The sequence below is a fragment of the Schistocerca cancellata genome, chromosome 1, assembly GCF_023864275.1.
Source record: "Schistocerca cancellata isolate TAMUIC-IGC-003103 chromosome 1, iqSchCanc2.1, whole genome shotgun sequence".
NCBI lineage: Eukaryota > Metazoa > Arthropoda > Insecta > Orthoptera > Acrididae > Schistocerca > Schistocerca cancellata.
This window is the reverse complement of record NC_064626.1, coordinates 288,963,734-288,976,010: the sequence shown is the minus strand read 5'-3', so window position 1 is coordinate 288,976,010 and position 12,277 is coordinate 288,963,734. Positions and strand designations below refer to the sequence as shown.

General features: G+C 38.3%; 1 protein-coding gene across 1 annotated transcript in view; it reads left to right on the top strand.

Moving 5' to 3' along the window:
* Positions 1-12,277, top strand: part of LOC126160221 (odorant receptor 43a-like) — a 122,413-nt gene that overhangs the window by 27,137 nt on the left and 82,999 nt on the right. The window contains exon 3 of the mRNA XM_049916896.1: positions 1,169-1,318. Within this exon, the coding sequence (XP_049772853.1) occupies positions 1,169-1,318 (150 nt within the window). The remainder of the gene's footprint in view (positions 1-1,168; positions 1,319-12,277) is intronic.

Below are 12,277 nucleotides of genomic sequence, written 5' to 3'. Positions count from 1 at the left end.
GAAGAGATTATGATGACAACGCAACAGCCATTCGGGAATCGAACCCGGGCGCCTTTGCATGACATTCCGCCGCGCTGACCACTCATCTGTCGAGGTGAACAATTAACGTAACTTACACACACTTAATATCTCATAAACGCGATAAAAGATCAAAACTATAATTTCTGTAGGGGATAGCGTTTCGCTATGTAGATAGTACTCATACCTGTTTTTGTCTAAGTTGCTGCAACGACTCCAAATTCTGAGAAAAAGACTTCGTTTTTAACATTTTTTTTATGTGTCTGCCAAAACGTTGGCTTCAACATTTACTTCTTTAGAGAAGGTAATCAAGCCTGACCCTAGTAGAAATATTTTTCACTGTCAGATCGAGTTACGACTCAACAGTTGGATATATATATCTCCTATTAACCGCGCCTGAAACACTCAGAAAACAAAACAGTGATTCTGTTTTGAATATAACCTTTTACAGTTTAATCTCATTTTTACTTCTTGTCAGTAAATTGTTTCTACAACGAACAGTGTTGATATTTCAAATACGTCTTTCTAAGTAGTAAGAAATGTGTATTTCTTTTATCAGACGTCTTACGTTTTATTCATAAAACATCGTCAGTTGTTGCAGTTTCCTCAGACTTTCGCTTTGATGTGAAAACGTGGTTCGAAAGCACATTTCTCAGGTATTCCTGCGTTGGGTACTTGTGTTGTTGACCTACTTTTCCTTTGACTTGCCGCAACATACAATTCTTGACGTAAAACAAAAAAAATGTTGTCCAACTAATGTTTCTGAATGGCCTGCTGACTAATCGTATTAAATGATACTTCCTGACGTCTACAGGAAGACCAAAAACAACTATTAGTGGTGTTATATTTTTTCACTTTGCAAGCCAAAGTGGAATTAGCCCAATAACGCCAGCCAAACGCAGAAATATCTGGAATATGTGTGTGCAGACGACACTTTCAGAAGTAAGTGGAAATTGACGAAAATATAGCCAGCGATGATGTTTTAATAAATAAAACGAATATCATCTGGTAAAACAAATTCATATTTTTTTCTAGTTACAAAGACGCTTTTGAAATATCTCAAGTAATTGCATAGAAACAATGACTGCTAGATCCACAAAATGAGGAAAAGAGTGGTACTCAGTGACAGAGTGATACTGTCTGCTTTCAGACCGCAATTTTCATCGCAGACAGAGGAATGTTGCACCAGATGTTGGAGGTACTGTCTGAATCCAGGAGACTCTACGGTCGTGAAGAGGCGAACAAGAGGATTCGAAGCCGTTACGAGGATCTCGCCGAACGAGTACTGCTGTATATGCAGGTTAAGTTCTTATGCTGATGCACTGAAACAGTAAATTTATTTACATAGAGTGTAACACTGTAAAAAGATGAAATTCAGATGTGGGAGATACAATCATCTGACTGCACATGAGATGTTGGATGTTGTGTCGGATAATGAGACCGTATTACGAATACTTGTTCTTGTAAGTGCACATCACAGGCTTTATCACGGTTGCATAGGAGTTTTCACAGAAACAAAGGTAACTGCAGTAACACACTGAACAAAACACAATTTCGTCTGTAGTGAGCCATGGAAGACCAAGGATTTCTTATACACAGATGTTCGAAAAATATCTTTGAACAATCTCTAAAATTTTTAGGCGGACCATCCTTTCTGTAGGGTGTTTTTCCGTCTCTAGAACTCAATGCAACAGAGTTTCCGCATGACACGGATTCAAAACATCCTTCGTTGTATCCCAGAGATATGTGGCACAAGGCCATGGCACCCAACAGCGTCCCGCACACGTTCCATTGGGTTCAGATCGGGCAACTTTAGTAGCCAAGACACGAAAGTGTGTTCACTCATATGTTCTTGATATCTCTGGCAGGTAGAGTTATCCTGCTGGAAGATACCATCGTTATAGGGGAAGATATGAGGCACGAACGGATACAGGTGGTCCGCAGCAATGATTGCAAGTGTCATATTGTCTTCCATGACTACCACAGGGCGCATGGAAAACCAGCTGAATGTCCTCCCTAGCATAACACTATCCCCATGAGCCTGTGTGAGTGCGGTGCTTGTTTCGAGCAGTCATTGCCTGCAATGACGTATTCGGACAGGACCATTGACACTGTGGCACAAGAAACGTGATTCGTCCGACCACACGACAAATTTCACTGACCCCATGGCCACTGCAGTCGCAATTGTCAATGTCGTTGCTCAACCTGGTAACTCGACCGGATCGTCTGTGATTGAAGAATGTGCACTAAAAGTTTGTTCAGAAATATTTGTGCCTGCACTAGCATTGTGCTTTGTCGTCAGATCTGTCACAGATCACAGCCTATCCTACTTTACAGAGCGTATAAGCCTGCAGCTTACACGTTCTGTGAGGCGGCGTGGACGTCAAACACCTTGTCACCCTCTCGTGGTTTCGCTGTCCTTGAACCGCTTTCCACACGTGTTCTGGTGCGAAGTAGTCGATATATTTTCCAAAATGCCGTGCTACTTAAGATTTTGACGCACAACTAAGATCTTAATCATGCGGCCTCTCTCTTATAATCGCGCCGTCTATTCTCTCCTTAACGACTGAACTGGTCATCCCAAAATATTTCGCATGTTGCCAATTGTTGACATATCGAAATACTAATGTTATGAAAACAGGCTATATGAATGAAATATGAACTGAGAGGGCACCAACAATTACTGTCAGTTAAATCTGAATTACATTTTGAAGAAATATTAATAAATGAAAATTTGTGTTCATGTCACTCTGCGTCTTACATCAAACCTCAGGTAAACCATTCTTTCTTGGGGTGTTGGTGCTTCCAGAGCTAGTAATGTTACACACTACATTACATTCTACAACGCTCCACACCATGTTTGGCTACATTTAAGTAGTAGACAAGGCGATCGCTGCTATGCCCTTCTCACAATGCCTGGTGATTCAAGAAGACTGATTTGACAAACACTAGACATAATACTGCATTTCTTTATCATTGTCTCTTGCACAGCAGCAGTCGTACAGGTACTGAACGCTTACCAGACGTAAGTAAGTGATCGAGTACGCTCTCTCTGTTACGGACGGGTGAAGGGAAGGATAGTGCTATAGGAGATCTCCTCACACTGTGGAAGGGGGAAAAAACGTAAATGGTGTATAGAGTAGTGATCCTGTAGATTTTCCCGGCGTCTTACATGATAATGCTCTTCACGGGTATGCTGCCGAATATGATCGACTATGTATGGGGTAATTCCCTCCCAATGTCAAACGTAAAAGATGAAATACTTGTAACCTCCCCGTAATTATTTTTAAATGATATGAATTCAATAAAAAAAGAAATCTCAGTGACAATGAAAACGCAAATAGACCGAAATGTCGATCTTAGGCCCTGTTCTTACCTCAGTAAAATTCCATCTGCTCTTATTTTTTCGCAATAGCTTGGAGGAAATGCATCGCAAAAATTCTTTGAACTTAAGTAAATTTTTTCTTTAAGGAAATGCATGGGAAATTTTCTTTCAATAAAATGTTTGTTTTGTTAAAATGCTTGGTTTTAAAACAAAATTATTATTGGGGCGATTCTTGAACAAATTAATTACACTTAAGATCCATTACATTATCAGATGAGCGCAATGCTGCTTCATTACCTTATTTAACAATATACCTCGTCCTGAATCCCGACCATAGTGCCATGTCGACGCCCGCCGACTCCTCACACACAACAGCTAACTCGCAACTGTACTACATGCTCTCGCGACTCGCTACGTACCACCACTGCCTCGCAACTGCAACTACCGACTCCCTACATGCATCAGAACTGAACTCTCGCGCGGTCAAGCGCAGACTAGCAACAATAAATAACTCTCTGGTCAGAGATTGTCTCATGGCTCGCCATCGCTGTACTGAATACATACGCGTTTCATAACCCTCCATTGGGGGGGCAAAAATTTGGCAGCGATGGTGAGTCATTTGGACTTGCCATGAGCAATAAATTTTTTCATAATTAATTAGCTTTACAATTACAGTAAATATGCAGATGTAGGACAAGAATTAATATGGTGCACATGCACCAAGTACAAAATATATCAGACAAAGTCAAATGTATACAGAATGAGTACAAAACATATTCAAGAATGAGAAAAGTGCATACGCACATCAGGAAAGGAAAAAAAATATATGCAATGAGTAGAAATCATATACAGAAATGGCATAAGTGCACATGCACAGTAGTACAGAATATATCAGGAAATGACGAAATATATATACAATGAGTAACACATGACATAAGTGCATATGCACTGAAGTATTGAACATATCAGGAAATCACAAAATGTATACAGAATGAGTACAAATCATATTGAAAAATGAGAAAAGTGCACAGGCACTGAAGTTCAGTAGTAAACATATTAACTCATGACACAAGTGCACATGCACTGAAAAATTCTTCAAAATTTTCACAACAAATAAACGCAATGGTAAAAAATCATCTTGGCAAGTGACATAAGTGCACATGCACTGCAGTTGAGAATATATCAGCAAATCACAAAATGTATTAATAAATGGCAAAAGTGCACACACACTGTAGTACAGAACATATCAGAAAACCACAAAATATATACGTAATGAGTACAAATGGCATAAAGTGCACACGCACTGAAAAACTCTCTAATATTTTTACGACAAATAAACCTAATGAGTACAAATCATATTGACAAATGACAAAAGTGCACACGCACTGTAGTACTCTCTAGTATTTTTCTACAACAAACAAACAAATCAAGGATTGTAATAAAGTGCACATGCACTATAGAAGTCTTTAGTAATTTCAGGATAACTGATCTTATTAACAAATGAAAGGAAGTGCACACGCACTGTATATGACTTTTTCATTTTACAGGAATTAGGGAAGGAATAGGAGGGATTGCGTCATGGTTTTAGCACTTAGGTTGCACGCAGCTGCACTGAAAGTCCATATCTTTCCACAGAAGTACAACACCAAGTGAGACAATTTGCAGTTCTTTTCCCAGAAGCATTTATCAGCGTATCCAAGACACTGAAATGTCGTAGTAATATTCCATGTTATCCTTTTGGCGGTACATCAGGTACACCAACAGTGGGACCATAATAACGTCTTCATCGCTCACAGTGGTGGACAGCATGTCGTGACAACACCACGCGTTTACAAGGCACACCAACGTAGAATTAGTGCAAAAACCAAATATAGTGCTCCATGATCATGAGGATGGACAGGACAAATGGATATTGCAATAATTCAGGGTAGTTAGGTCAGTAGATGAAGGACATTAAGTCACATACTAGTCTTCACTGGGAATTACATTAGTAGTTTGCGGCATTCATAGCCCAGTTATTGAACATTTCTGTACCATGTATATAGTATTACAGAAAAATGTTCATTAATTGATTTACAGACAAGAGTGGCAATCAATGGCCGGTTACAAACCAACAGAAGTCATTATTCAAAACAAGAGCTAATGAGTGGAGCATCAAGCTACTAGTATTCATATGTTGTTGTTGTTGTGGTCCTCAGTCCTGAGACTGGTTTGATGCAGCTCTCCATGCTACTCTATCCTGTGCAAGCTTCTTCATCTCGCAGTACCTACTGCAACCTACATCCTTCTGAATCTGCTTAGTGTATTCATCTCTTGGTCTCCCCCTACGAGTTTTACCCTCCACGCTGCCCTCCAATACTAAATTGGTGATCCCTTGATGCCTCAGAACATGTCCTACCAACCGATCCCTTCTTCTGGTCAAGTTGTGCCACAAACTTCTCTTCTCCCCAATCCTATTCAATACTTCCTCATTAGTTATGTGATCCACCCATCTAATCTTCAGCATTCTTCTGTAGCACCACATTTCGAAAGCTTCTATTCTCTTCTTGTCCAAACTATTTACCGTCCATGTTTCACTTCCATACAAGGCTACACTCCATACAAATACTTTCAGAAATGACTTCCTGACACTCAAATCTATACTCGATGTTAACAAATTTCTCTTCTTCAGAAACGATTTCCTTGCCATTGCCAGTCTACATTTTATATCCTCTCTACTTCGACCATCATCAGTTATTTTGCTCCCCAAATAGCAAAACTCCTTTACTACTTTAAGTGCCTCATTTCCTAATCTAATACCATCAGCATCACCCGACTTAATTCGACTACATTCCATTATCTTCGTTTTGCTTTTGTTGATGTTCATCTTATATCCTCCCTTCAAGACACTATCCATTCCGTTCAACTGCTCTTCCAAGTCCTTTGCTGTCTCTGACAGAATTACAATGTCATCGGCGAACCTCAACGTTTTTATTTCTTCTCCATGGATTTTAATACCTACTCCGAATTTTTCTTTTGTTTCCTTTACTGCTTGCTCAATATACAGATTGAATAGCATCGGGGAGAGGCTACAACCCTGTCTTACTCCCTTCCCAACCACTGCTTCTCTTTCATGCCCCTCGACTCTTATAACTGCCATCTGGTTTCTATACAAATTGTAAATAGCCTTTCGCTCCCTGTATTTCACCCCTGCCACCTTTAGAATTTGAAAGAGAGTATTCCAGTCAACATTGTCAAAACTTTCTCTAAGTCTACAAATGCTAGGAACGTAGGTTTGCCTTTCCTTAATCTTTCTTCTAAGATAAGTCGTAAGGTCAGTATTGCCTCACGTGTTCCAGTATTTCTACGGAATCCAAACTGATCTTCCCCGAGGTCGGCTTCTACTAGTTTTTCCATTCGTCTATAAAGAATTCGTGTTAGTATTTTGCAGCTGTGGCTTATTAAACTGATTGTTCGGTAATTTTCACATCTGTCCACACCTGCTTTCTTTGGGATTGGAATTATTATATTCTTCTTGAAGTCTGAGGGTATTTCTCCTGTTTCATACATCTTGCTCACCAGATGGTAGAGTTTTGTCAGGACTGGCTCTCCCAAGGCCGTCAGTAGTTCCAATGGAATGTTGTCTACTACGGGGGCCTTGTTTCGACTCAGGTCTTTCAGTGCTCTGTCAAACTCTTCACGCAGTATCGTATCTCCCATTTCATCTTCATCTACATCCTCTTCCATTTCCATAATATTGTCCTCAAGTGCATCGCCCTTGTATAGACCCTCTATATACTCCTTCCACCTTTCTGCTTTCCCTTCTTTGCTTAGAACTGGGTTTCCATCTGAGCTCTTGATATTCATACAAGTGGTTCTCTTATCTCCAAAGGTCTCTTTAATTTTCCTGTAGGCTGTATCTATCTTACCCCTAGTGAGATAAGCCTCCACATCCTTACATTTGTCCTCTAGCCATGCCTGCTTAGCCGTTTTGCACTTCCTGTCGATCTCATTTTTGAGACGTTTGTATTTCTTTTTGCCTGCTTCATTTACTGCATTTTTATATTTTCTCCTTTCATCAATTAAATTCAATATTTCTTCTGTTACCCAAGGATTTCTACTAGTCCTCTTCTTTTTACCTACTTGATCCTCTGCTGCCTTCACTACTTCATCCCTCAAAGCTACCCATTCTTCTTCTACTGTATTTCTTTCCCCCATTCCTGTCAATTGTTCCCTTATGCTCTCCCTGAAACTCCCTACAACCTCTGGTTCTTTCAGTTTACCCAGGTCCCATCTCCTTAAATTCCCACCTTTTTGCAGTTTTAATCTACAGGTCATAACCAATAAATTGTGGTCAGAGTCCACATCTGCCCCTGGAAATGTCTTACAATTTAAAACCTGGTTCCTAAATCTCTGTCTTACCATTATATAATCTATCTGATACCTTTTAGTATCTCCAGGGTTCTTCCATGTATACAACCTTCTATCATGATTCTTAAACCAAGTGTTAGCTATGATTAAGTTGTGCTCTGTGCAAAATTCTACCAGGCGGCTTCCTCTTTCATTTCTTAGCCCCAATCCATATTCACCTACTACATTTCCTTCTCTCCCTTTTCCTACACTCGAATTCCAATCACCCATGACTATTAAATTTTCGTCTCCCTTCACTATCTGAATAATTTCTTTTATTTCATCATACATTTCTTCAATTTCTTCGTCATCTGCAGAGCTAGTTGGCATATAAACTTGTACTACTGTAGTAGGTGTGGGCTTCGTATCTATCTTGGCCACAATAATGCGTTCACTATGCTGTTTGTAGTAGCTTACCTGCATTCCTATTTTCCTATTCATTATTAAACCTACTCCTGCATTACCCCTATTTGACTTTGTGTTTATAACCCTGTAGTCACCTGACCAGAGGTCTTGTTCCTCCTGCCACCGAACTTCACTAATTCCCACTATATCTAACTTTAACCTATCCATTTCCCTTTTTAAATTTTCTAACCTACCTGCCCGATTCATATATATAGCATAAAAGTGACATAATACAAATTTAAAATATAAGAAACTGTGGCATTCATTGGCCAGCAAGTATTGAATATTACAAAACACTTTTCATAACTCATCTGCTTTCGGTAATTGTTGGCACTCATTGGCCAGTTACTAAACGTATAGCAAGTATTGAATATTACAAAACACTTTCCATCATTCAAGTAACATATGACATAGTGAAAATGTAACATATTGTAACTATTACTCAAGGTCTGTGGTTAGAAGACATTATTCAGTATTTTTCAGAACTAATTATTCAAGTGACATAGAACATATTCAAAATGTAACATACTGTAACTATTATTCAAGGTCTGTGACTAGAAAACATTTTTCAGTATTACTCAGAACTCTCTTAAATGGGTAGCATTATTTGGAACCGGTGATACATTTTTTTTGTGCTAGCATTGCATTGCTTTGGGTAATTATAAGGGAAAGCAAGAAGAGAAAAAGAAAAAAAATTTGCTTCTAGGTTGTTCCTGTAAATGAGAAATGTGTAACGTCATTCGTCATGAGTCAGCTGTAGCAAGGTTGTGAAACAAATAGAGTATGTGATCACATTCATGAATTACACACACAAATGGGTAAAAAAAATAAAAATGCAAGTACTAGAACAGGTATAATAAGTAACAGGTTTAGTAAGTATCATGAAAAGCTTCTGCTGGAAAAAATACAAAATGGATTATTGAGCTGAAAGAAGAAACGCATACTATGCTGAAAGGTAGTGAACTTCGAATTAACAGGTAGTGAAATGTGTATAAAATGTGTTCCATAGCTGTCCTTTCCAAAACCTTCAGTCATCATACCATACGATATAAAACATACCGTCAAAACAAACTGCAACAAATACTTAAATAACTACATAGCATAAATACATAAACTTCAACATCATCCTCATCTGTAAAGAAAAAAACTTCATTATCCATATTATCACAACTTCATTATTATCATCACCTGTAAAGAAAAACTTCATTATTCATAGTAGCATATTCTTCATCATTACTCTTCATCAGCATTCATTATCACCTGCAAAAAATCACCTCATTATTCATTATACAATTATTCCTTATTTCTATCATATTTCATCACTAAAAACTAAAATGTGTAGTTCTGTCTGACAGCCTGCATCAATCGCCTCGTATTCTGAAAGAAAAAATGAGTTAAGACTGCTATTCTGCGATGTGTATAGTATATTCTTGTTAATGCTTGTCAATTCTGATCCATTTACTCTTCCTCATAAGGTTTTTGTATCTTCTTTCGTCAATTCCGTAGGTGAAATTCCCATTTCTGTTTAATTTATTTCCTTTACACTTATTTCTTTCTGAAAATGATGAACAAAGATTAATGTCTTGCATTTAAATCATATACCCATTAGATAAAAACTGGTTTATAGCAACATAACTGAGCATACAGCATAACATGACAGAAAACGTAACATGTGAAAAACATAGATAGTGTTCAGAGGCAAAAATGTACACAGAATATCATAATGCAGCAGCAAAAAATGTAAAAATAGTCACGATGTTGAGATATCATAAAGCAAAAATGTCAAAGTCAACTGGTGTGTGTTATATCTTAACTAATTCATAGTGCATACAAACAAAACAGGAAAACAATCATACACACAAAAAAATGGAAAATGTGCACGGTCTGATATGTAACGACAAGAAAAGCGACCTGCTAACCTTACCTTGCCGGGCACTTGCCAAAAAAATACGATAATCATCAGTAATTAGTCATGTGAATATAATTGCATAAGTGGCCATAAAATGTGTAAAATGGCATTATAGCATGTTAAATCATAAAGTGTCTTCATTCAATAAAAGGTTTGATGTTTGACCAATGGTGGTTGCCTTTCGACTTTCTGGTTCTCAAAGTTTCGACGTGTACTACATTAGGGTGAGGAATGCTGCGAATCCGATATGGACCTGCGTATAGAAGTTCAAATTTACTGCAATTACCTTTTATTTTGTTGGATAAATAGTGTGTACGTACTAATATCTTCTGTCCCACGTGAAAGTCTCGGCGTGTACAAACCTGTTTTTGCTGTCTTCTCCGGCGCTCTGCGGCACGTTTGATGTTGTTCAGTGCAATGTCAATTATTGCACGGTGTCGTAGTCGACGAGATGTAGGAAATGTTACTAATTCTTTAATTTTGTTTGGTGGTTCAACGTTTTTCAGTATAACAGACGGAGATAGCATAGTGGATTCATTTGGAGTGGAATTAATTACATCTTGGAATGAGAATATGTGTGTGTCCCAATCAATATGTCTTTTGTGGCAATAAATTCTACACAGTTTACCAATTTCTTTCATTAATCGTTCACAAGGGTTCAAAGAAGCGTGGTACTTGGATATATAGATCGGAGAAATGTTTCTAGCTCGTAACATGCATGTGCATATAGCAGAACGAAATTGTGATCCATTGTCGGAAATTACTTTCATCACATGCCCTACATGAAATAGAAAATGTTTTACAAATGCTTTCGTAACAGTTTTAGCAGTAGCTTTGCGTAACGGAGTGAAGGTAACAAATTTTGAAGTGAGTTCAACAGCGACAAAGATGTAGCAGAAACCTCTGTTAGTTCTCGGAATTGGACCAAAAATGTCTACTGCGGCCATGTGTTTTAATTTAACAGGTACAATGGGATATAATGGAGGAATATGTGAAGTGGTGTCTGACTTAGCTTTCTGGCAAATTTTACATGACGCTAAAACTCGTCGTATACGTTTCTCCATGTTGTTAAAATAACAGTTCTGTCTCAGTATAAGAAAACATTTTCTTGCTCCGTAATGTGCGTAACTTAAATGAGTGTACCAGATTAATTTGTTAACCAGTTCGTCAGGAAGCTGTTGCTGTCAGGGTGAGAGCGGCGAAACAGAATGTCATTGCGTACAGTGTAATGGGTCCTAATCGTAACATTATTCTTATCTTGCCAAAGGTGTTTAATTTCTTTCCATACGTTGTCTTTACTCTGCTCTTGTGCTATGTCCTGTAATGACGATGAAATAAAATTTTCAAATGCAACTTGTTGAATGTACATCACGCAGAAGTTTGCTTTGCAGAAGTTGGTTGCGACGTCTTGCTGATTGTTGCTGAGAGAACGAGATAGTGCATCTGCTACAACATTTTGTGTGCCGGGAATGTGAACAATTGTAAAATTAAATTCCTGTAAATAAAGCTTCCATCTGCTTAGTCTGTCGTGAGTGAATTTAGCTGAAAGTAAAAATTGTATAGCTCTGTGATCTGTGTAAACGGTGGTATGTCTTCCATAAATAAAATGCCTAAATCTCGTGAAAGCCCATACAACACATAATGTTTCCAGTTCTGTAACGGAGTAATTTCGTTCAGCAGGTGACAAAATGCGGCTTGCAAATGCGATGTTTTTAATTACTGTTGAGCCATCTTCTTCAATTTCCTGAAAAATGTGTACGCCTAAAGCGGTGTTGGAACTGTCGGTGGCAATGGAAAAAATTCTGGTAAGATCTGGGTGCGATAAAAGTGGAGCATTCAACAAAGCATGTTTCAGGTTCATGAATTCAGAATGTGCTTGCTTATCTCAGGACCAAATAGTGTTTTTACCTGTTAATTGGCATAATCTAGGTGTGTCTAAAGCAGAGTGATGAATAAATTTACGAAAAAAGTTAATTAAACTCAAAAAGCTGCGTAATTGCTTCTTCGTTGTAGGAACAGTAATGTCACGTAGAGCTTGAAGTTTTTCCGGATCAGGCGCAATGCCCTCTGCTGAAATTACGTGTCCAAGAAATTTTATAGAAGTTTTGCCAAAGTGCGATTTACTGAGATTAACTGTGAGTCCTTGCGCATGAAAAGTTTGCAACAGTTGTTCAAGAATCAGATTATGTTCAGACCAGTTAGCTTCTGCGATAAGAATGTCATCTACGTAC